This window comes from Dermacentor variabilis, chromosome 2, assembly GCF_050947875.1.
Source record: "Dermacentor variabilis isolate Ectoservices chromosome 2, ASM5094787v1, whole genome shotgun sequence".
Taxonomy (NCBI): Eukaryota; Metazoa; Arthropoda; class Arachnida; order Ixodida; family Ixodidae; genus Dermacentor; species Dermacentor variabilis.
In genome coordinates, this window is record NC_134569.1 from 96,342,961 (window position 1) to 96,369,522 (window position 26,562).

A 26,562-nucleotide genomic window follows, 5' to 3' on the forward strand; every position below is an offset into this window, starting at 1 on the left:
AATCCGTTTACTGCGACGCCAAATGATCAACGCCTCGAGCAACCCTAGCGCACAGTAATTTCAGACGATCAGACGATCAAACTGTTCAGATAATTGGGCTCATTGTCGATTAAACTTAATGATGCACGCTTGCGCAAGAGAGGCCCTTCTTATATGTATCGCGTATGGTTCTACGATTTCGCGCCTTCTTTCATCTCTGTGTCGCCTCAGGAGTCGACACTTATTAAATGCCGGCGTAAGACCGCACGGTGCTAAATGAATGGCTATGTTGCGACCACGTCCGGTGGCGATAGACCTAGCGTGTTCTCGCAGGCGTTCATTGAGGCACAGTCCTGTCTGTCTCACGTGGTTCCGGCCCATTGGACAGCGGGATTTCGTTCACAACGCCAACCGCACAGGCGACGAACTGTTGCGCGTGCTTAATTGCCGCAAACTTCGCTCCTCGGCTTCGTCCGGTTTACCTCCCTGCACAACGCGCCTAGCTTGTTCCATGCTGAAAAAAACCACACAAACTCCAGCTCTTCCAGCAATTTTCCTAATGCAATGGCTCACCGCGCGTGCACACGGTGTGGTCACGGTGGCCCTCGGCCGGCTTGCAGTCCTCGGTTCTGACGCATTGTGTGCGCGAAGCTCCATTGAAAGATTGTCAAAGATGCCCACCAGGACTTGCGATAGCAACTTTTAAGTTTATCTTGCATACGGGGCAGCAGGCGTATACGTGCACACGTGCTCTTTGCTCATCGCTCGGCACTTCAAATCCACGCTGGCCAACTTGTTCTAGGCAGGCCGCAGGTACTTCGCGCCTCGGTGAGGCCTCTCTTTGTAACAGTGCGGTATTGTGGTGCCGCGTAGCCCGGATTCGACGAACTACGGCTGTGCCTTCAAGATTTTGATTCACACCTTTCCGCCTTTTCCCGCCAATCTTTATAGTTTCTTGCTTGGTTAGACATATGACACGCAAGTGGCTTCAAACAAGCTTATGCTAACCGGCACAAACATTAAGTTTAACTCGCTATCGGAAGTGAAATAATGCGTGACATGCATATCTCGGAAACACTTATGACATACTAGCTGAAGTGAAAACAATAACTTTAGATCGCGAATAATAATAATAATAATAAGGTTATATTTTTATCTATGCTGGCTACACAAGTGAAGATGGTGTGAAAATTTGCCATTTATTTTAATCTGCCAGGACAAAGTGTAGCTTCGCCCACTTACACCAAGGCATTTTTTTTTATAACAGAAGTGTCACATGAAAAATACACTTTCTGTACCGTACTTTCGATGGGTGTAGGTTACAGATGACAGACAAAGAGGTGGGCGTTGCAAACGTGTGGCGCCATTTTATTTGCTACTATAGGTGCTGTGGGTATAGATTACGGTGATGATAGTGAAAGTTCGCTGAGGGGGCAGCAGCAAAGTACTGGCGCGATCATGTGTCACAGAAGAAGGTGAGCTTATCTTCCATGAAGAGAAAACGACCTTGCGCATGCATGGTGCGTATATATACGGACAGGCTGTTTCAGATTCCGCTCTGTGTTATATGTTGTCATCGTGCGCTGCGAATTCGCGGTGTTTTTAGCTGAAGTTTGAGTAGACCTGTTGCTGAAAGGAAACTGTGGCGTTTAGTGTAGAGCACCGTGGTGCAGAGCATATACGCAGATATTGGGTGCGCAGTGCTTCCGTCTGATAATGCAGAAGGCAACGCGCAGCCTGCTCTGATTGGCTATAATCCAGACAACCAAGCACATCACAAAACACCCTAGCCCCTGTCATGCCCTACATTTGTCTGCAAGAGCCTCCATGTAGTGTGCGTAAAAGAAATAGCGCTAATGACTCGTGTGATCGTACCTTTGACGAGACATGCGGGATGAACATCCCCATGGAGAAGAGGCCGAGCAGTGGCCCTCCAAGTCCGCTGTTGATTGCTGACTGTGCCTGCAAGGCGATAGATCCACGTTGTTGCACGGTCTCACAGATACCCAATTTAAGGTACGAATATAAGCATGTTACGAGTGGACATTTATGTGACCGCCATACACAAAATACCTTGAAATCATATGCTCCTTCTAGCTTAGCATTATTCACAGGCGCAATGCAGAAGAAAAAACCTAGCAGCACAGACTACGCCGCCCCAGACCAATATTCTAGGGACAGACCTGCTGCTTGTATAAAAATTACACCGGGTGATACACTTGTAACCGAGCCATCTAGCTAATAATTAACCTCGCATATCTTGTATGCATGCATTGGTATGCATCTCTTTCTGAGATGCTGAAGTATTACATCTGACATTCGCAAGCTATACACAATGATGTATATGATATCACGATTAATATTTTTATTTCTTTTTATTGAAATAAATGCCGGTACTAATGTCGTAGCTCGTCGTTTAGTGGCCAACCACGCATTCTTAACCCTCTTTCTTTTTTAACGAGCGCCTTTTGTGCCAGTTTAACGACAACATTTACCCTGTTGGGCGTCGCAAGTGTTTCCATTATGATATCCCCTGCCGCAGATACCGTATCTATCTTGGCCGATGTATTCTGTAGTGGAGGAGGGCACAAGAGGATTATGCGTTCCCCCATGGTCTTCTTCCCAAGCAGTAATACAGGTCAACGCTGCTCTACTTCATATGTGTGACGAGAACGGATTCATTCAGCCGGACAATACCGATAGCCATGAATTGACGTGACCATACGAGACGATAGGGCAGCTTGTTCAAGACCTGCATAACGCTGCCCATAACCACATCGTGCTTAATGAAACCAAAACCACGTTATTAGAAATCCTGTTATGAAATATTTGCCATTATTTATTGCCGTCCAAACATGTGTTGCGTCCTATAACAATACTTGCGCATGTGCTACTCGGTGGACAGAAAATTTAATAAATCATGTATCGTCTGCTCTCGCTTAAGGGCTGATTGCAGGTTACTTTCGGCTTAATAAATGTGAATATATTTGGTTATCTGTGAGAACAGGAAAGCGTACAGTACCGCCAGAACGTCTCCCAACTGCTGGGCCACCGCAACCAATGCAATCGATAGTATCCCGAAGAACACACCTGCGAAAAGATGTTATTCAAACGTTGAGTCTTCTTCACAAGCATTCTACAAGATCATGGTTGATAAGCCAAACTTCAAAACGAAGAGTCGCTTCGAACACGCGCCCTATAACCAGAAATACAGATATCCTGCTTTCCTGTCTCAGTAAATAGTCTAGTATAATTTCCGAAAAGGAAAGGGGTTAACCGAGGGGCCCGATTTTTATTAAAAATGTAAGAAGCCAACACACACTGACACCAAGGACAACATAGGGGAAATTACCTGTGCTTAATAAATGAAATAAAGAAATGATAAATTGATGGAAATGAAAGTGGATGAAGAAAGAACTTGCCGCTGGTGGGGAACGATCCCACGTCTTTCGTATTACGCGTGCGATGCTCTGCCGATTGAGCTTCCGCGGCGCCATTTCCCCATCCACTTTTTTGGGGATTTATGTTTCATAGTAGAACCCTGGAAGTGCTAGCCAGCGCCACCACTCACAAACCTTAGCGGCGGATGTGGAACATCCTTTCTGCCCCAGGCGTCACGAGAACATGATCTTTTGGGTGAAGGCAACTGGTCAATAAACCCACACATGCTACCTGAAGGCATCAATGTTGCTGGATTCGAGAACCTCGCTATGTAATAAACGAGAAGAAAGGGGGTTAACCAAGGGGCCCAATTTTTATTAATCATATCATAAGAGGCCAACAGACACTGACACCAAGGACAACATAGGGGAAATTACTTGTGCTTAATAAATGAAATAATGAAACGATAAATTAATGGAAATTAAAGTGGATGAAAAACAACTTACCAAAACAACAGCTGTTTCTTCATCCACTTTCATTTCCATCAATTTATCATTTCTTTATTTCATTTATTAAGCACAAGTAATTTCCTCTATTAGTTGCTGTTTCTCGTCGCGATAATCCTGTCTGATTTTCCTTCTTGTGTCCTCTGTTTTTGCGCTTTAAGTCAAGTATGTACTCGTAAAGAAAAGAAGTTTAATTTCACTGGCTTGAGGAACCATAACTATTAATTAAGCTTTCAATTGCACAACTTTGCAAGATGTGTTTTAGTTGCTATGTGTTGACATAGGTTTATAATGTGCTACACGTTATTGTTCACTGTGTATCAGTGAAAATAATGATGCAGAATGAACCACACTGCCTGCGATCGCCGCCTTCCTTTTCGTTGAAAAGATCGCTAGTAAGAACTAATTATCGGCTACGTTTCTTTACTTATACAGCCACTAAATAGTTGAATTAACTGCGTCCTTCGCATTAACTCAGCAAAGCCGCCTTACAATTTCAAACAAAAGCTTCGATCGTCCACAAGTTACATTATTCTTGGAGTTTGACAGTCGATAGCAAAAAGCTGATCGAAACATTCCGTGCCCCGTCACAGAAATCTCTGCAACACCATCGTTCTCCAACGCACTAAATACACTTGAACCATGTTTGGCAGCTCTCTGATATTTTAAATGTGCATTAGATTCGCTGTCAGTCTTGCGAAAGGCTTTGGACTCGCCCCCGCAATTTGTTACGTGGATTTTCTCTATCTGCAAGCGGCTCAATTTGGCCTACTTGTTACGTAACTTCTGAACACTGCGATCATGATAAGCATATCGGATACGACGTTGATATCGCGCAGCTGCATGGTGAGACATTATTTTCTCCAAACCATGCGCGCATTTGGTCGGAACGGCCCAAGGTGAATGCAGTGGCTCCGCAATTTCGTTTGCTTCTTATTTCGTTTAATTACGGTCGTCGTTGCCATTTTTTAACGTTCTTGCTCCTGCACGTACATAAATGCTTATAACATATAAAACAACGCTCGAGAGGGTTTAGTGGCGGCGGCGTTTTCTCTCTTTCTTTCTTTTTTTGAACACGATGTCGTGGGTTCAGTTTCTGACCTCGGCAGTCATATTTCGATAGAGCTGCGGAATGCAAAAGTAGCCGTGTGCTCATGCCGAGGTGTCCATGAAAAAAAAAGAACACGAGCTTTAAGTTAATCTACAGTTCTCCATTAGGGTGTCACCACGCAGTCCGGTCTTTGCTCTGGGACGTTAAAAATTTGGAGGACACTTAAGCTTCGCCTTTAAGAGTCTAACGCGATAGCATCGAAAGATCCCCGACTGCTTCTCATGCTTCCCAGCAACTGCAGCTTACGTAGCCGTAATATTCACCGGGAAACACTGGCACCAAACGCTTTGCACGAAAGCGAGCTTTCTGGTAGAAACGCGGTCTCTCGCGTGAACCGATCCCGGTGGTAGTGCACAGCAGCGCCAAAACATGACATCATTTTCAGGTTTGTGTTACTGCCTACAGCGTAAGCTGCTATGGGATAATTCCAATAGCCGTTTTCTTGGCAATGGCGTCTGCCGCTGCCGCCTCCACCGCCGGTGTCCGTAGCAGCTATCGCCGGCAATGAGAGAGAAAAGAAAAAGACCAGGGGCGCTATAACGTAAAACTATTCCAAACTTTTCTATTCCAATTCTGCAATCAGCCCACCGCGATTGGTCAAACACATTTTTGGACCCCCCCCCCCCCCTTCACCTGTTTGCCACGCGACGTCACGAAAACCGCGATAGCTCCCCATCCGATATGACGTGTACACACTGATTATGCATAATTTCACCGAACAAAAGAACAATAGTTATTTCTGTTTCGACGCCTTCTTGCCATTAGCCCTCAGCTACTGGTCAAAAGTTTTCGGGCTGCACCCACTTCACCTGCCTCTCACGCGACGTAACAAAACCGCAAAAACTTATTGCGTCAAAGTGACGCGTGCGCGTTAAAGATGCATTAATATGCCGAACAAAACTGAATTTTCTTCTGAATAGCTGCAAGCCGCCCCGTTCCGAAAGGAATAAAACATGGCTGCTGCCGATCGCTCCCGCACTGGCTACTCGACCCTTCTCGAGAGCATGGGTTTATTTGCGTGTAATAAAGCTTTTTGCGTGGCCGTGTAACGTTTTCGGGAACTTTCGACACGTTTACAACCTCGTTCTGCCAACTCTTCTTTGCTGAGGATCCGTTTTAGCGTCATTCTTAAGCTTCCGTTGCATGCCGCCGCGATTGTCGACGAGCCATCGCACGCTAAGTAAGAGAAAGCGGACCAATCGCAGACGCCGGCACCACCCTCTTCATCCGGTTATCGATATTCAGTGCAGTGGCTTGGCCGCATCGAATCCCTCTTCATTTGAGCATGCTCCTTGCCGCTTGTCAGCCAATTAGATAAGACAAGCCGCTCAGTGCAGGCAACGTTATTCGTTTTTCAAGCGAACAAAAGTGACCTCCTATGAACGAGGGGAGCATTTGATTGGTTTGTTCAGAGAATCCTGCGAGTGACCGCCCGATGCCTGCGTCGGCGGTTACGAAGATTTGACGTCAGGAGATTGGAATAAAAACATATTGGCATAGTTTTACGTTATAGGGCCCCAGTTCTCGCCGGGACCGAACGTTGGCCCGCTGCGCGGGAGTCAGCTATTCTACCACTGAGTCACGCCAGCGCTTTCTTCTTAAACATGGTATTTATTACAATTAATGAAATGACGTATGTACAGGAACTATTTGCAATAATATGAGCACCAGGCGGTCATAAGCGATCGCAGGTATGCGGACAGTACGTACAAAGAAAACGCCACACAAAGCAATATCTTCCATCACAACAAAAACTTGAAAGGAGAAGTTAAACACATAATAAAAAGCTTTGAAAAATTAGATTACGGGGTTTTATGGGGTGAAAACCATTATCTGATTATGAGGCGCGCCGTAGTGGAGATCTCCGGAAAATTGGACGACCTGGGGGTTCTTTGACGTGCACCTATATTTAAGCACACGGGTGTATTCACCCACATCGAAATGCGGCTGCCGTGGACAGGATTCGATCCCGCGACCTCGTGCTCAGCAGCCCAGCACCATAGCCACCAAGCGACCACGGCGGGTTAATCGGAAGTTGGTACCAATCCGGCTGACATTCTTCTTGATCGTAAATGTCCTCTAAGTGCGTAACTGTTTAAACGAAATGCGGTCTTGAGGAAATTGTGCTATTGAACGCTGTTTTATTAATTGTAATGATGCCATTTTATTCCGGGATGACATTCATACAAATTTGCTAAAATATTGTGATCTAAATTCTCACAGTATCCGATATCTTGTTCTTTCGTGTGGTGACGTACCATACGATTTGTTCTTGCTGATAGGCCTGCATAACCTATGGAAACCTATGGAACCGAAATGAGGTACGCCAATGCTTGCCAGCGCGCAGCGGAAAACTGCCCTATAAACGCGTCCTAGCGTGTGAGGAGACCGCGACGTGACATGCGCGCCGCGTAACGTCGATACGTGCGCATTTTCCATTTCATTTGCACATTATTACACCAGGTATAACGCTATGTAGCAGATGCTCATGAAGCGGTGCAAGGTAGTTGAAGATGTTATGAGGAAGAAAAACAAGTTTAAGGAGATGTATGCAAGGATGCTAGAAAAAATATACATTGTGTACCTGATTAAATCAAGCTGTCTCTGTGACTATGCCACGCCGCGTTTCAAAGGGATGCCAATAAATCATCATCATCCCTATCATTAAGATCGTATCGTTCCACTTGTCAAATCAAGCTGGCTTGCTGACTATGTCACCGCCGAGTTTCAAAGAGGACGCCATTAAAGCATCATCATTAGCAGCAGCATCGTATCGTGCGACTTGCCTTGGATGGATGGATGGATGGATGGATGAATGTTATGAGCGTCCCCTTTGTAACGGGGCGGTGGGTGGCGCTACCAAGCTCTTGCCTTGCTATGTGAGATGCGCGCCGCGTAGCGTCTATACGTGCGCCTTTTGCATTCCAGTTGCATATTATTGCACCAGGTGGTCCGCCATGCAGCAGTTGCATAGGTAGCGGTACGAGGTAGAGAGAGTAGAGAGGTAGAGAGAGAAGTCTTGAGGAAGGAAAAGAAGATTATGGAGAAGTATAAATATTGATGCAATGAAAAACCTGTTTGGCATGCCTAAATAATTCAAGCAGGCTAGGTGACTCTTTGTCACCGTCCCGTTTCAAAGAGAATGCCTTTGAATCATCATCTTCTTCATTAGCATCGTATCCTACCATTTGACACGCGATTACACGCGGTGTGATATGCGCGCTGCTTAGCGTCGATATGCACAAACTTTGCATTGCAGCTCCGTTATATTCCACCAGGTGTCCCGACATGTAGCAGTTTCATACAGCAGCTGCATGCGGCATGTAGCTGGACCTGGTTAAATCAAGCAGGCTAGGTGACTATTTGTCACCACCCCGTTTCGCAGGGGATGCCTTCGGATGCCAGACAGTTCAGATCGTTCTCGCGAAAACTATGTGAACAGACTTCGCGGCGAAGACCTTGCAGTGCGTGGTGCCGAAAATGGAGCTCGTATGGAGCCGCTCTTGTATGGAGCTCGTATGGAGCCGCACTGTGCTGCCGCGCGACTGGCCGCTCGAGGCCCTTTGCGTGTGTTCGCGGACTTCTTTTACGCTAGGAAAAACATTTTTATGTAGCACGTATTGAGGAACAGAAGGCTGCATCGAGAGTTTTTCATGTCACTCTACAATTTTCTCATTGGCACTTTTCATCAAATTATAATTTTTGAGAAGTTAATTAATTAATACACAATATCTAATTAGGTGGAATGAAAAGAAATAGTTTGAGTATCTCCTAGCGACGGTAAACAACATTGCATTTGTTCTATCCAGCTACGTGGCATTTGGATATTTTTAAACTCTGGCTAAAGTTAGCTGGGCTGCTAAGCACGAAATCGCAGGATCAAATCCTGGCCGCGGCGGCCACATCTCGATGGTGGCGAAATGCAAAATCGCCATGTATTGAGTGAACGTTAAATAACCCCCAGATGCTAAAAATTAATGCGGAGTCTCTCACTGCAGTGTGCCTCATAATCAGATCGTGGATCTGACACGTAAAAGCTCAGAATTTAGTTGTTTCATTAGTATATAATGGCTACCGCCTACAGTACACGATAATTTGAGCACGTAACTTTCGGCGCGGGTTTCACTGAGGTTGTATTATTGAGTGAATTTTCTTATAGATTGTAGATAACATGTGGATACCATACAATCACGTGCTACGTCGTTCCCCCTAAGGTAACCTCAAGTGAAAAGTATTTCCATGCACAGTCACGGTTGATGCTGTTTCATTGACAACGCGCAATGTGCAATAGTCGTGCCATCTACACGAACCTCAAAAAACAGCAGACTATGAAATAAAGGTGGGATGTAACATATAAACCGCAACAGAATATGCGTATTTGCTCAAATATATGCTGGGAAGGACATCTGTCAGATGATCAGTGACGTGGGATATTATCTTCTCGAAAAGCTATAGCTGCAATAGTTTGCTTTCATTGCATGATTGCCTGTCATCGCTTCTCTATAGCTGCAAACTTGTAAACTTGGTGTGCAAAACTATTTAATATCTGCGGTTTCTAGCCATTTGTTTGGATCAGTGGGCGCCTAAATTGATCGTTTGCATTAGGAGGAAGCTTAATGCAACATATGTTTTCTAGAGAACACAAAATAAGTTTTCCGCGACCTTAGTGCACCACTGGCTTAAAGGGACACTAAAGGCAAATACTAAGTCGACGTGGACTGTTGAAACACCATTCCAGAAAACTTGCAGAGCTTGTTTCGTGACAAGAAAAGACTTAGGTTACGAGCAAATTGTGTCTGAAAGGTCCGCATCCCTTTAGCGCAGTTCAAAACTCCCGCCTTCCACCGGGGAGTGGGGACGTTGCATACGTCATCACCGTTGGTGAGTAAAACGGCGCCCGACAGACGGCGCAACGGTTTTCTGCGAAAAACGCAAATGCTCGGCCATTCAGAAATCGAGCCAAGACCGCGTTGGATTCACCGCTGAAGCTGCTCTTGGTCAAGTGGCGTGGACCGTTCGGGAATCACGCGACATCACATGGATGCGGCATTCCCTGCTAGCTTCAGTTTGTGCGAGTTTCGCCAGCCAGCAAAAGCAGGACAGCACTTCGCGATAACGAAGCTACTCAAACGCGAAAGTGCGGGTGGAGCAATGTGGAGAAAATGAAACAATCATGAGTTCGAACACACGCGTCGTTGTGACGGGTAACGTCAACGAGTTCTTTTTTTCTCCAAACATCAAATAGAACTGGACAAGTAGTATTTTTGTGTCTTATAATGCAGTGCAATCATTTCTTATTTCGGGTGTTTGAGTACTAGTGACAGAATTGTGCCTCCGTCATCGGGCTAGTACTTGAATGTACTGGAGGAGTCTGCAATCGTGTGTTCTATTTAACTCAATTTCCCGATCACAAAAGCTCTGTTCGCGATGACATCTTAGACGTTCTCGAGCACTAATCTATGACTTTAGTTTCACTTAATATTTGCCTTTAGTGTCTCTTTAACGAGTGTATTTGAGCGCACCACAGCTTCTTCCTAGCAGAGACTCCATGAAGACGAAAATGGACGCGAACTCACCCAGGGCGACCATAATATGGGCACCCGTCGACTCTTTGATGCCTGGCCTGAGGACGGCGATAACATCCACGTAGAAAACAGTTGCCAGTGCGTTTATTCCAGAGGACACAGAACTGCAACGTTAGAAACAAAGTGAAACGAAGCGTGGTGGATCCGTGCAATTAAGGATCCAGTTCAAATCACCCTCTTACCTAAGTGACGCCATGAAGATTCCCGTGACGAACACGCCACCCACCCCTGTAGTATCAGCGAGTACGTCCATCACAAAGTATGGCAGCAACTGGGAACGAAGTCAAAAAATGAAGTTAGGGCACAGCAATCTGTGGTGAGAACGCCTCGCTCACTGCTATTATCTCTGCGCTTTATTTCACCTGATAACGACTAGCGTTTAAGTTGTTACACGCTTGACCTCATGATCTTATTAAAAAAACTGCACCACATGGTTGTCAGGCACCAAAGTCAATCTTCATAAGTCTTCATTCTTCATTCGTCCTTTGCCTCTGAATTTTTCGTGGAGCTGCCCGAATCAATATGTTCGTTCTGCTTACTTCATTTTCCTGTTCTTTTAAGGGACAGTGTTTCACACGAAATGTTAGGCGAGACTTTCGTCAAGTTATCTTATTTCTGTGGAGCAAGAAGATATCTGCTCCTGATTGACCGGCCGAGCAACCAACCGATCGAATCCATCTTGCTTATAAGGAAGGCCGCTACACAAAGCCTCAAGTCAAATGTCCACCTGGACTTTCAATATGAACTGCAATCTGCACTCATGGACGTTGTTACTGTCCTGACGCAGATGGGTTCGAACCTGTAACACCTTGCTCAACAGCAAAGCGTTATAACCGCGGAGGCGTCGAGGTGGAGTCATACCTCCTTCTACTTTTTCTACTCGTTTTCATCGGTATTTATAAATCGATCACGCCACTTGATCGAGCCACAAAAGCCTGCTGCTCAAAATTCCCTAATTAGCAAAGATGGCGCAAATTCCAGTCTCCATATGGTCGCCACTAAAACGATGGCGCCTAAAGACAGCTTTCTACACGTGCGTAGCTCGTTGTGGAAATGCACTGGTCTCTAGTGACTAGAACTAAGGCAATGAACAAAGAAGACAAGTAGACATCACCGCTCTTGCTGTTTGTCTTCGCGAGTTGCCCACGACAAAGGCTTACAAAGTAGACCGCTTCCCTGCCGCAATTCGTCTCAGACAGCGTAGCACAGGGCTTAGAGACGCGTTCGTGGAAGATCAATGCCGCTAGTACCAAGTTTCTGCCGTGGGGCCGAACATTCGGCCTTCGTCTAGTCTACGTCATATTCTACGTCAGCAAGGCACCTCCGTGCGGCATTGTGAGTCTGGTACTTACGACACGTGCATGCTCTGAGAGGGAAAGAATGAAATGTAGGCTTATCATTAAATGACAAGAAGATTGCCGCGTTCTGAAGAACAATGAAATACAATCTGTTTGTGTTTTACTTAAAAGCAAGCGCCAGCAGACTTTAAGGAGATGTCTGGTGCGAATAAGAGCTATATCTCGGCATCTTAGATTAAGAGATTAACCAAGGAGACGGAAATAGAGTCTAGGAAGCAAAGGGTGATGCAGTTCTTAAAAGAGAGAGCGAGGAAATGCAAAGGAGGTTAACCAGAGGCGAGTTTCCGGTTTGCTACCCTGCATTGGGTTGGGGGATATAGGGGTTGTAAAGAGACGACAAAGAGCAAGAAGGAAAAAAAGGGAACAAGAAAAAAATCAAGAAAAGAAAAGAAAAACAGGTATTAGTGAGTGTTTTTCTGTTACCTGCAGTTGTAAAAGTCTTAGTTGCATAGTATAGTATAGCCCAGAAAGCAGTTCGAGCGCTTTTTCGCTACCTGAGGGCAACAGACTTGAGTGCCCGACTATAGACATCCTACACCTAAGTTCTCTCTCTCTCTCTTTCACTCCCCATTTCCTTCCCCACGTGTAGGGTAGCAAACTGGACTCAGTCTGGTTAACCTCCCTGCCTTTCCGTCTTCCCTTCTCTTTCTCTCTCTCTCTGCATAGTATGCATGCTGGGGAGGGGCATGTCAGGAGCTGGTTGGGGCATTGGAGACGAGATCGGTTTTGCTGGGGCGTTTCCTTTCCTTTTTTTTTTCCAGAATGATAACGACGTTTCTCTATTGGAGAATAAGTCGCTCCCGTTCAGCTATGCAAATACATGGGCATTCAACGACACACTTCTACAAGCGTATCCAGTACTTCCTTTGAGAGGAATCACACCTACCTGGTCGGGTGTGTCGATCCTTTTTGTCAACAGAGGGTCACATGTGGCGTAGCGAGCGTACATCATCAGACCGCAGAGGCAGCTCAACAGCAGGATTAGGCACAAATACGGCAGGTTCAGCCACACCACTCTGCATGAGGTAAATGTTTTTTCAACTGAACGTCGAATGTTAGGAGCAGTGCGCAACTGCCGTAAACAATACGTATGTTTACGAAAAAAACAACAACAATTGCTTCGCCTGAATGCGAAGCATTGAAACCTATAGCAAGGTTACAGGGAACTAGAAAGGCAAGGTTTAACGTTGTGCTGAATGCGTCTCAGAACGCTTGCGTGATGAGGACTGTGCCAGATGCATTGAATGAATTGAATTCTTTGGTTTTACGTGACAAACCCACCATTTAATTATGAGGCACCCCGTTGTGGGGGATTCCGGATTAATTTTGACCACCAGGGGTTCTTTAACGTGCCCCCAGTGTACAGGACACGGGCGTTCTTGCATTTCGCCCCCATCGAAATGCGGCCGGGGTTTGATCCCACGACCGTGTGCTTAGCAGCACAGCGCCACATCCACTAAGCTACCGCGAGGAGGGTCCAGAGGCGCTGCAGGCATCATCATCATCATCATCATCATCATCATCATCTTGGCCGTCATCTAGATGACGGCCAAGATGAGACTGAAAGAAAACCGTCGGCGCTTCTTGGCGTCCAAAGAAAGGATGAGCTAGATTTACCCTGACGTTAACGGACCGTTCCGCTCAGACCAGTGTGCAACACTGTGTGGTATTCACACAGCTATACTCAGCAGGAATGCTTATGTGTGTGTGCACAAAGCTCATGCCAGCAGTGGAAGCCAGAACGCTGTCCTGGTTCCAGCAGAGCCGACTGAGCGGAGCATGACAGGGCGTCCATTTTTGCATAGTCGATCTGGCAGCCAGCGCGTCTCTGGAGGCCTTCTAATCCTCCACGTGCGATCCCCCGCATGCTCCGTCGGTAGCATAACAGCACGACAACACCGTCAACGACGCCAAGAGAGCATATGTGCCTCAAACTTTCGCAATAAAGATTTCATCTCTGCTTACAGTTGTATCAGTACGATTATTACTTGAACAGACAAGCTAATAAGGTTTATCGGCATAATCTAGCTAAGATCAATTTATTCCTGCCAAAGGCTAAATTGCATCCACGCATAATAAAAAGGGAGTTCTTTCCTTAGCACCACTGCACTCGAAAGCTTTGTTTTGCGACCTCTTGCTTGGAAATTTAGGCAGCGCAAGGAAGTTGAAGTATTGCGCATTGTCGGGGCCATTAGAAATAGCACTTAGCCACCACCGTCGCTCTATCGGGAACGCGGCCTGTTCGTGTTAATTACGAGCTCGTCGGATAAATAAGCGCGGTGCATTAAACGGGGCGACTGGCGCTGTACCGCTGACTTGGAATATATTCCGTGAATTGAAGGCCTTTAAATGAGCATTTGAACGTAATGAATTCGTTAGCTTTCGCGGTAATCAGGCGAACTAAGCATCTCCTGAGAGCTCGAGACTTCCTCATTGGGACAACGTAAAAATTCCCGTCATTGTCCCTCCTTTTCCGGCCGTCTGTATCAACAGGTATACCCGCACACTCCTCCGAGGCTCAGTAGCAAGCTCAAATGCTATAGTTATCGCCCGAAGCCTTCAGTCCCTTCCGTCGCAAAACCAGCCAACGCGTGTATCTTCATTCAGCTCGTTTCTCGATAATCAGTGAAATCGCAGTTTGGCTTCCACCTTTGAAACCACTGCACCTGACGATAGGCTTTTCGCTACGCATGAAGGTCTGCCTATTTTTTCTCAGGCCAAAGACCATAATTTTCTTCTGCCTGTCTTCGATGGCTTCTGGCCTACTGTAACATCCACAATGAATACGTACATTTTTGCCCTGGTGAGAGTTTTCACTGTGAGGTAGCGCAGCACCATCATCTGGTTCGTGTTGTAGCTGGCAGAGTTGGCGAACCAAGCGCCGATTGTGACACCCCAGATGGTATGCCGGACGTTCAGCTTGTAGCTCGCACTGGAAAGAAACAGCGCGGATGTTTTCCTTGGCTTTTCTTGCTTTTTGACGGGCCTTAGTCACGTCTAGAAGTCCTACGAATTCTTTGATGTTCTTCTGTCTACCTTTAGTCACACTACTAAAATTCACAGTTCCGTCACTTTTTCCGATTGTTCCGTGATTTTAAGTGTGATCTGCTAACTGGCAACCTCTGGCAAGTTTCAGTCAACCTTTCTTCGAGTCTCGCTGATGTCACCAACGGCGCATAGTATTGCGAAATACCATTCTTCATCACGAGTCCTAACGTGCAACTTTAATTATTGCGACGGGACCATATAGTACATCTTCCTTATTTACTGTCCTTCTTTTCGTGATGAAAGAGAGAATTCGCGTGCCACCTTAAGCCGACTGGACGACTGGACGACAGAGTGCGCACGGAGGAAAAAAAATATTGGGATCATGGACAAGCAGTCATATACACAGAAAGCCACCAGAGCCCTGCTGCCCTTAACGCGTTAAGGGCCCCGTGTAGCAGAAAATCTGGTGTCGGCCTCGGCGTCCGCGGCCGAGAAAATCATCCCCAACCACGCATCCCGAACCACGCAGGCCCTCCGCGTTGCGCCATAGGCGTTAGTGAACCAACTTAATTTCTAAAAGTAAAATGCGTCAGAAAATTCGTAAACTACAACTTACACAGAACCTACAAACATGATAGCGTCAGATTATAACTTGAATATACGAGAAAACGCAACTCTGTTGCGCGGAAACTCAAACTCAAACGCCTTTTCCAGCTGCCGTTTGAGGTCTGTCTTAGTAGGAGCGGCGCGGCCTGCTCGGTTCCTTGCGACACCATCAAAACCAGAAAGCTCGCTTTCGTGCTCGCTTTCGCTTTCGCCGCCAGCGTTTCCCGGAACACATTACGGTTACACAAGCAGCAGTTGGTGGGAAGCGTGAGAAGCAGTCAGGGACCTTTGGATGCTGTCGCGTTCCGCTCTTAAAGGGCGAAGCTTAAGCGTCCTCTGAAATTTTTAACGGCGGCTGAGCTCTGCGACAGCCTTTGAATGCGCGATAAACACAGTTATGAGTGCGCGTGCGTCACTTCTTCTCCCTTTGCGTTTTCTTCCGACTTCCATCTCCCCCTGTGTAAGATAGCAAACCGAGTGCAACCTGCCTCCCTCCCTTTTCTTTTTTTTTCTCTCTCTAACACAACCAAGCAATGCAAAGTATTTAACTTTCGTTTATTCTTTATGCATTGCGGCATATCCTCCCGATTGAAAAAAAGAAAGTAGTGTTCGTGTATCCCTGTTTCAGACTGAAATAAAACCCCGTGAAGTTTCTATCCACATCCTTGCGATGTACTGACCTACCTTTCTACCCACAGTGACTCCCTTAATTGTTTATTTTGTGTCTTCCTAACCGGCAGGGCACGGACTGAAGATAATACGGTTTGTTTCCCTTGATGGGTGCCTTTGCCCCTATTTGTTTAACTATGCATGCTATGTTGCCGATAGCGCTGTTTTATTGTGTCAACAATATCCCATTAAGGTCTGGGCTGAATGAAGATTACTTTTTGTGTGCTAATTGAGCACTTCAAATCCAAGACGCTTACTGCGCGTGATGTCGTCAATGTTTTCCTAAACATGGCCATGTGTTGGCATGCTATACTAAACGTGGAACATGAATTCTTAAGAAGTTTCTTGCATAATAATTACCTGTTCTTAAGTAGCATGTTTTGCCCCCAAACTGTACTAGAGAGTTAAAAGTTATAGCTAAGTTCACCTGTTGAACTGGACGCGTCCTCCCTGTTTGGCGATGTTCCAGGCGTTCTCGAATCCGCCAACTTCCTTGAAGCCCATACTAACCACCACAATTAAGGCGATGAACATGACGACGCACTGGAAGGTATCCGTGTAGACCACTGCTTTGATGCCGCCCTGCGTACAAACGAGCCCGTTCAACTTTCTCTTGCGAAAGAACTGTAGAAAACCGCGGTGTGATATCGAGGAATAGCTACAGTTTGATAGCGCAAACAAAAAACCCTAGATTGGCTGCTCTCCTAGCACCAAATTTTAGCAATTCGTTTAAGCTAATATAAATGAATCTATTAAATTAATCGTAACTGGTGCTTATCAATAGAAATCTAAATAGTAGATGCAATTGAAAAAAAATGTGTGAACTGAACACAAAGCAGTAAATTGTAAGCTCGAGGAGTGCCTAAAAACACTAAAGCAGCTCGTTGATTGCTCTTTCAAAACCTTCTGTGCATTTCTTGGGCATAAAATGAATCCTCCTTAGAGGAGAAAGAGAAGCGGAAATTGCGCTTTTCCACTTTTCAGCCTGAACCGTACCATATACCTTATTTGACGCATTACAGACCTTACGGATTTATTAGTTTTTTTGTTTGTGCGTACTTGGGGCTGATTTCGTGAAAGAAAGCGGCCGCGACTCCTCTTTTATTCTCGAATCTACGTAATTATTTTCTCTTGGTAAGCCTCCGCCCGTCGCTACCAAAATCTGTGACGTCACGGTAAGATGCGGGAATTGAAACGTGGCGTCTCGGCATGTCGTTTATTTTACGCTGCAGCTTCTTTATGGCTTACGAAGCCTCCGGTCACGGTAAAACTGCTACATTTATTTGCGACTGCAGAAGCATGATATAAAAGTGGAACTCTGGAATAATCCCTTTCATTACAAGCTTATTGTCGATGCAAACGGTGGTAAACCATACTGCTTATGAAATCGCAAATCTTCTATTACGAGTGGCACGAATTCAGAAACGTTGTTTAACGCTTCTGCATTAGCCAATGGAAACACCTTCATTCACAAAACGGTTAGGCTGTCTCGTGCGTCCTTTCCTCTTACTCGTTCACTCGTCAAAGACATGGCAGCCCCTTTGCCTTGTTCTGCCGTTGAATGCGGAATATGTTATGCCATTAAAACTCCGTGTATATAGCAACGGACGCAGCAGTGAAAAGTGCAAGAAGTTGCGGAAAGTTTGTAATGTACAACCAATTTTATTTCAAATAAACGCGTTCTTCTTTTTTAATGATTGCCCGAACCACGAATACCAACACCATCCGACAGCGATGCAAATGCTATGAGCACTCCTTATGAACACAATATTTCTTTAGTGCCCCAAACGGAAGGGGAAATGCGACCATACGCATGCCGCCCGGCCGCCATTGGATATGGTTGCTCATAAGCATAATTCGCGCGGCTCGTCGCACCACAGATTATGGAATGAAAATCTATGCGATGGCGGTCCAGCGCAACGTCAGGCAACGTCAAACTGACGTTTATGAAACGGCCCTTCTAGTGACGCTCCTCACGTGTTATTCCTTCAGCCATAGAGTTTCTCACTACATTACCTAGAGGGAAATCTGGCGCTGCTGCACTGTGGTATGCATGGGAATGCCGGTATATTGTGACTTCGGATTGGCATCGTTCTCGTAGAGACAGGACACCTTGAAGACGCGCTTGGCAAGTACCGTTCCGTCTGTCATAATGATTCATTTTCTACTAGAACAGCACGTGAAAAGCTGTTTTAGCTTTGTTATTACACGAAAACATGTTTTGTTTAACTATGAGAACTTGTTATTGTGTGTACGACTACATGTTACGTAAAAAGTATCAGCGGGCCGCTAAAGTTGGAGGACAGACGACAAGGTTCGCGCTCGCTTTGAAACAGTTGGTCGTCTGTTCTTGCTTTTCTTCGCTTGGTCTTGCATCGTGGGTGAGTAAAGACGTAATATGCGTGAATGGAAACATTTTATGAAGATTTTACTTTGAGAACGCGTTATTTGCGTAGCCATATCCACGTTTTAGACGAAGCCTCTTACAACACCAGCCAACACGAGCCTCGCAGACACATATACCGTCATTCCCATGACGGCACGGTGCCCCCTTAAGAAACTCCCATAGACGGTGGCGCCAGATTACCCTCTAGGTGTTATAGTGAGAAACTCTATGCATTCAGCCACTCAACAAGGTGACATGGCGGATACCTTGGACCGCCACCACATATTCGCGAAATGGTAGATGCACTGCGCGGGCTTGTGCATGATACCATTCTCTTTTGTTTTTTTAATCGCCAGCATCACTAAACAGCTGCCAAGGATCAGAAAAGCTATTTATTCGAAATAGTCTGCAGCTCGACGTCACGTTCGTCATCTCGATGAAAACGCCACAAAATTGGGTTTTGCAAAACTTTCGCTTCCCGGCAGAAATCTCAAAACACGCGACCTCTTGGCAGCCAAGCAGAGCGCCAACATAACGAAAAATGGCGGCCATGCTGCCGCCATGCTTGTCGAGAATAGAGCCTGATGGCTTTTGTTCGCAAGGCTGATTATATACTCCCGCTGTACTGACGGTGAACAACCACAGTCACACAACGCAAGTCCCCAAACTAACTGTTTGTTGGACTAACTTGTGCCCAGCAAAAATAACTCGAAATCTGATATGCGGATCGGACATGTCGGCTATTTACACATGACTCATTGAACCTGCCAGCGTAATCGCTGGCGTTCGCTTAAGTCCTAGAATCTTCATTAGTTATTCTCGTCGCGCCCGCAATCTGATTACACAAGGCTCGGCGACAGCAACCATGACAGCAGTTACAACCAGCGAAAACATAAGAGGAACTTCCGATACAGAAAAGACACGTCTTGTGCTGGGCGATAACTGGAATATTCGTTAGCCGGTTAAAGGCGGTCACCAGGAAAAGTCAGTAAGTGCTCGTAGCAACGTTAACTATTTACATGCGGCTCTGAGAAGCTGTGCCAGCTTTTCCATACGCGCCATCTGAACAAAGTGACGGAAGCTTCTTCTGGGCTGTGTGACCACGAATGTCCAGCATGAGCTTTTCTGCTTAATCTGCTTACGAGAAGTGGCAAGGCCTTCCTAATTTGTTACAAGTCCTTTACCTCCTATCATTTTGCCTGCATTATCAACTTAGAGTTTTTATCAAAAGCTTATTCTCATATCCATTTTCTTTCTCTGCTCATTCCCTCTGAGCAGAGTATCAGTTTAAAGTACCTTTATCTGACGAGACCTTTACCGAATTACCTTTATCTGAGACTTTACATGTCTCACTGCGAGGCTTTTCTTTCGAGGAAGCCGCATGGGTTTCCTTTGTAGCATTTGCTACGAATAGGTGGATGTTCGATTTTCCCTTCAGTAAGGAACCTTTCTTGAATTGTTACAATTAAACACTACGCGAAGAGACGCATACTGCGTGCAATTATACTTTAAATTCAACTTGTGCGTTTGTTTACACTTTGTGCGCAAGCGCGAACACAAATTCACATGGCTTCATGTCAGGCGAACTGTATTCATCGATGACTTTAAGGCTAATGAGGCGCTTTGCTAGCGGCGAAAGAAGCATTGGGTGAAAAGGTGCGAGTAGTACAGAAAAGTATAAAACATAGCGATGCATAGCGAAATGTGCGAGTAGTATGAAGCATAAGTAGTATGAAACATCGCGGAGACAGCTTGAGCTTTGAAACAGGGAAGCTCGACTTCACTGCATTTCTGCAAGGGTCACTGAGTCACTGTTACATCTATTCTAAAAAAAAAAACCCAGTAATGCCGCACTAAAGAAAGAAATCACCAAATTGTACTTACAATGCTAGTATATACGGTGCAGATAATTCCAAGTAGAGCTACTGCTGCCCACAGTGGCAATCCCATCACTGTGAGAGAAAGAACAAAAGCGAACTCTAGTAGCAGTCATTGGACCCCTACATGTTGTAGCAATTCCTAGCCTTGATACAGTTGTCCCCAACATCTTAAAACATGCTACTTGCTCAGTTCCTGCAACTCACGCTACTTCACATCTTGAGAAGTAGAATACATTGATTTGCTGACGATAAAACCTCAGCAATTTATAGGTCTCGATTACGTATTCCTGAAATATTTCCATTTGACCCGCATGTTTGCGTTTCATATCTTTGAACTTGTGTAGCCTCACTCCATGCGTACGCCTGGAATAATAATGTGAGCGCGCGCACACAATCCGCGAACAATGCAAGTTGCACGAAGACGTATAGAGTGAATGAGGCGCTAGAGAAAAGTTGCCTCAAACTGCATCGCTACTGGGCCCGTATTCACAAAAATGGTCTTACGCAAAAACTGTTCGTAAGCACAGACGCCCGCCGATGGCGATGTTGAACACATCATTAGTGACGCTGGCCGGCCAGTGGCAAAGAGCCCTTACGAAAGAAAGGTTTTGTGAATTCTGTCCTCGAATTGCAGGTGCTCAACGAAGACAGAGGTATTACATTTATTTATTTATTTATTTATTTATTTATTTATTTATTTATTTATTTATTTATTTATTTATTGCAGAATAAAGAGAAACGAAGTAGCAGAGGTACCCTTTGCTTTAATTTCTACACCAAAGCAGCCGATGTATAAAAGAATGGGGACCGAATTCACAAACCTTCTTGAAGACAAGGTCTTAGCTGTCTTCACACGGGTTTGGTGTATTTGGGATTGGGTATATTGTAACCTCTTCGAGATAAAGACGGCCCTTTTGGGCCTCTATAGCGTCATAAAGAGTCGCAAGAGGTATTAAAATGTAGGACTCAACGAGTCGAGAAGCGACAATCAGTCGCGGAGTAGGTGCAGTCACCGTAACGAGCGTAATTAGTGCCGATATGGTCGAAAATTAACCACATTGCATTATAACCCTGCAATGGATCCACCGCCGTAGATATCAACAAGTTGAGGGAAAGTCATCGTACGGTACACTTTTTGGAAGTGGAGCGAGTTCGCTTGGACTGAGCACGGCTCGCCCGAGGCGGCTTCAGTGGTGCCCAAACCAAACGAGAATTAGTTTAAGAGTGGGTAAATTAACGGAATCGGCCTACCTGTCCTCATGCTCAAAAAGAAGACCATTGGCGCTATAATGTAAAGCTATTCCAAGCTTTCCTATTCCAATTCTACAATCAGTTTTCCATGATCGGTTACAAAAGTTTCCAGCCACCTCTACCTCGCCTGTCTCTCAAGCGACGTTACGAAAACCGCGAGAACACCCCATCTGACATGATGTGTGCACAGTGATTATGCGTGATTAGTGGCCGTGATTATGTGGCCGTGATTATGCGTGATTAGACCGAACGAAAGAAAAATAATTATTTCTCATTCGACGCCTTTTTCGCCATAATACTGTGCCGTCGATCAAACGTTCTCGGGCTACGCCCATTTCGCTTGTCTGTCAGGCGACGTCACAAAACCACGATAACTCACTGCGTCAAAGTGACACGTACGCGCTAAAGACGCATTAATATGCCGAACAGAACTGATTTCTTTTTCTGAATAGCCGGAGACTGCCCCGTTCCGAAAGGAATATGAGATGGTCACCTGCCGATTGCTCTGGCACTAGCTACTTGGAGTGGCCCGGGAGCATGGAAGGAAGGAAGGAAAAAGTGGAGAAGGAAGGCAGGGAGGTTAACCAGTGTAGCGTAACCGGTTTGCTACCCTACACATGGGAGCGGGATGGGGGGGATGAAAGATGGGAGGAGGAGAGAGAGAGAGAGAGCACATAACACAGCAAACACATCGTCAGTTACAGTCCGTCACTCTTGCGCGGTACGCGACATCACTGTCACAGCCGCTTGTCCAAGCCCGTATCCTTCATAAACCGAAGTAGTCCCTGCGTCGCCTTCAGCTGCGATGTCTTCTGTCGGCGATATGTGAAAATGGTTGCAACTGACAATGGTCTATTGTCCAGGTGCGCTAGAACGGACGCCATGGACTGTCTCTGAATATTATATTCAGGACAGTAGCACAGAATGTGTTCCAGCGTCTCCTCGCAAAGACAGGCATTGCAGAGAGCGTTGTCGGCCATTCCAATGCGAAGCGAGTAGGATTTCGTGAAGGCCACCCCTAGCCATAAGCGATAAAGCAGGGTGGCCTCACTTCGGCGGAGTCCAGTTGGCATACACAGATGCATCAATGAGGGCAGGTCGTGTTGATGATTGCTGCGGTTGGTCTGGCTGCTTGGTGTGCACCATAGAGAGAGCGTGATCTCCCGTGCAAGCACTTGAAGGCTTCTGGCTGCGTCGGACCGTGAAAGTGATATGGCCTCTTCCTGTGTGTCTTCAAGAGCTGTCCGAGCGGCTTTATCGGCGGGCGGAACGTCGATATCGGCGCACAAAATCAATCCATGACCTTAGGACAGCCAGGAGGATACAAAAGAAGATTCAGCGTCGAATGGATAGATTAGCGTCTGAACGTTGGGCAACGTTTTGCCAGACGCTCGACCCCCGCAAGCCGCTGTCTCACATTTGGAAAACGGTGCAAGGTCTGCATTGCCTTCCGGAACAGCGTTTTCCATTCAAGGCGCTCGCGCTTTTCCAAGGGCGGCAAGACATCGATGTCGCAGAAGACTTTTGTGCGCGGATGGCAGACCAAGCGACACGTCCAGACCCTCCAGCCCGAGATGACGTCCCCCATTCCCGTGATTGCCGCATGGACCTTCCTTTTTCAATGGAGGAGCTCGAGGCGGCACTAGCTCTCTGCAGGCGCTCATCATCTCCGGGCCCAGATGGTATATCATACCGAGCCTTGTGCTATCTTGGAGAATCCAGGAGCATGGGTATACTTACATACAATAAAGCTTGTTGCGTGGCCGTGTAACGTTTTCGAGCACTTTCGTCATGTTTACAACCTCGTTCTGCCAACTATTCTTTGCTGAGGATCCGTTCTGGCGGCATTTTTAACGTTCCGTTGCACGCATCCGCGATTTTTGACCAGCCACCGCAAGCTAACTATAAGGGGAAGCGGATCAATCCCAGACGCCGGCACCACCCTCTTCATCCGGTTATCTACTTTCACTGTACTGGCTCGGCCCTATCGAACTCTCTCTCCACTTGAGCGTGCTCCTCGCCTCTTCTCAGCTAATTCGATAAGAGTATCTGCTCAATGTAGGCAACGCCATTTGCGTTGAAAAAAAAAAAGTGACCTCCTATAAACGAGGAGCGCGTTTGATTGGGCTTTTCAAACAACGCTTCGGGTTACCGCCCGATGCTTACATCGGTGGTTACGTAAATTTGGCGTCAGGAGAGCGCAATAAAAGCAGATTGGAATAGTTTTACGTTATAGGGTCCCATGTTGCCGTAATATTGCGCGAATTCCGATATGAATAAGATATTTATGAGTGAAGAGAGATACAATCAGCTTTTAATCACCCAATCATTTGAATCACCATAGACATCGAGCGTGTCTTTTTAAGCGTCAACACTTGGTTAACCCTTTCATTTATTTTTATTTTCCTAAGTGATATTTACCATTGAACGATCGCCTTCGCTAATTATATGCGCAACGTCAAGATTTGCTGAAATTTTCTCTTACGGACAACTCTATAGCGTAAGAGCCTTGTTTGCAATCCATCTTTACTAGTACCACTTACGATAGGGACCAGCTTTCTTTTTCTTGCCTCTGTCTAAGATGGCGAAGATGAATCGTTACCAACTTGCCCAATTTGCAATCCTAACAAGCTTTTTATGACTACTGGCCCAGGTTCAGAGGAAGATCAATAGCTGAAGTGATCAGTAGTGGGCCGAACAAGGAAAGCCTCTTACTCTAAAATCGTTCGTAAGTTAAAACTTAAGCCAACCTTGATGCTAGACACCTAATTAACGAATGCAACCGGCCAATGGCAAATAGCACCTACGAACGAAAAACATTTGTGAATTTGGCCCTCAGTATTTATACGACGTTTCTACAAGGGGACTTATCTTCTGTCGCCCTGGAGAAGACAGGCGCCCCTGTTGAAAGGTTGGCCCCAGTCTTCCGTTGTTCATACAAGGAAGTATTTTGCACTGAAGGCACAAAGTTAACAAAAACGTTTTGTATTGGGTTCGTTCAGAGCTTCTCTTTTAAAACAGTTGAATTTCTTGACTCACCTTTCGATAGTGCCAGTGCTGGAGCGTAGAGGGAGACGCTCAAATAGAGAGCCTGGGTCAGGGAACAAGAGAGAAATGATGGCACAATATACATCGAACCCTATCGACCACCACACTCAAGCTCAGCGTCGTGCAAGTACGCCCAAACGCACGCATTCAGACACGCATTCGCACACGCGCAAGCGCGGGGAAACCAAATACAAATAACTTTGATGTCATTGTTGCAGATGGGGCATTGTGTCGATTGCTGCACGGAAGAGGCCACGTATTGAAGGTCCCTTCTTTCTTTTTGATCGAATTTCGCGAGCGAGGGAGAAGTACAAAAAAGCGCAGTGATTCACAGTTTTCTCTCCCGCTAAATATACGCTCTCTTGCTGGCAGTGCAAATAAACTAATTTCCACAACACATTGCCATAAGAGGGCCGCTGAACAACATTATCGCCAAAATCGCCAAAAGCGAGTCTAGTGTCAGTCTCGCGATTTAATTTTTCCCCTCGAGACAAACAAGAGAGTTTCGTTTTCGAACCACGACGAGTACGTGACCGAGTTTGGAGGGAACTGCGAAGTTCCACGGGTGCACGGTGGACGCAAGGAAATATCGGGCCAATTATTCGTTTAGTTCCACAGAGAATTACCATAGGCGAGCCACGTTCATTCCCTATACAGACGATCTTAGCATAGCCCTCTATGATCTGAGAGTCTCTCTTGAGCGCCGCTCTACAAGCCCCCGGACAACACTGCAGAGCTTGCAACCTTTCCGACTAATTAAGGCACGCCAACAATTGTTACGTTAAGTCTGTTAAACCCGCTTTAAAATTTCACGCAAAAAATATGAGAACAGCACATGCCCCTATGCTAAAAGGCGAGTAGAGATCCAGAAGACAGAATGGCAGGCAATTAAAAGAAAACTGCCACGCTACGCGACGGCCACTCTAGTTGAACGTGACAGAGACCTGCTCCCGAGAGTTCACACACACCTCAAAATATTGACAACGCTCCCAGCGACGACAGCAGCTGCAGAACACAGCTTCCCGACAATGAAGTGAGTAAAGACATATTTGTCGGCACAATAACGGCTTAATCATGGGGTACGGAATCTGGTTCTTGTGTTCATTCACCGGGTCCCAGTCTGCGTCGGCGGAGTTATTTTCACTTTAATGGAGAACCCATGGTACATTAAAGGTGTGAAGGAAATATTTGAACCCGTAACAAAACAATATATTTTCAATTAAAGAGGAACTCTTTCAAAGGCAGTGTGTTATGACTGTCATATTATCAAAATCACGTAGGGTATGGCGTAATAGAAGCGTCGTCATGCCCCCTTTTCACTGAATAATTTTATGCCTCCTATATCTGCGAGCGCAAACGTTGTCACAAAGGCGAACAAAAAATCCCTGCCGAAACTCCCCAGTGGGGCTTGTCAGATAATGCGTGAGTATTATTTCTAGTCGCTCATCTTGCACTCATGCAGCGAAGTATTGACTGAGTGGCCGAGTTACGCACACCGGGGCACACTGTGCCAAGCGTGATGCTAGGTGCCGCAAGTATTGGAATGACCTGTTGCAACTATACTTAACTGGTGAACGCAATTTGTCGAAATTAATCATATTGGGCGAAATATTGTAACAGTAATTAATCCTAATAAGGCCGGATTCATCTGTATTATCATTAATTAATCCAGATTAGTCTTAACCAATTTAATGTTACCAGATCGAAATTAGGCCTAATTATCCTTAAGCACCATCAATTATTCTTCATTAGGCTTATTTGATTTAACCTTAACTACCCTTGGCTAGGTTAATTGGAAATGTAATTAATTAGTT

General features: G+C 45.9%; 1 protein-coding gene across 2 annotated transcripts in view; it reads right to left on the reverse strand.

Annotated features, from left to right (window-relative positions):
* The window catches only part of LOC142572346 (sodium-coupled monocarboxylate transporter 1-like), a 53,682-nt gene that overhangs the window by 17,059 nt on the left and 10,061 nt on the right, over positions 1–26,562 (reverse strand). For both annotated transcript variants that reach the window (XM_075681392.1, XM_075681393.1), the window contains exons 4-12: positions 24,740–24,791; positions 20,454–20,521; positions 16,611–16,765; positions 14,712–14,852; positions 12,807–12,936; positions 10,745–10,833; positions 10,554–10,666; positions 3,002–3,069; positions 1,855–1,941 (exon numbers count right to left, since the gene is read on the reverse strand). In XM_075681392.1, coding sequence (XP_075537507.1) covers positions 1,855–1,941; positions 3,002–3,069; positions 10,554–10,666; positions 10,745–10,833; positions 12,807–12,936; positions 14,712–14,852; positions 16,611–16,765; positions 20,454–20,521; positions 24,740–24,791 — 903 coding nt within the window. The remainder of the gene's footprint in view (positions 1–1,854; positions 1,942–3,001; positions 3,070–10,553; positions 10,667–10,744; positions 10,834–12,806; positions 12,937–14,711; positions 14,853–16,610; positions 16,766–20,453; positions 20,522–24,739; positions 24,792–26,562) is intronic.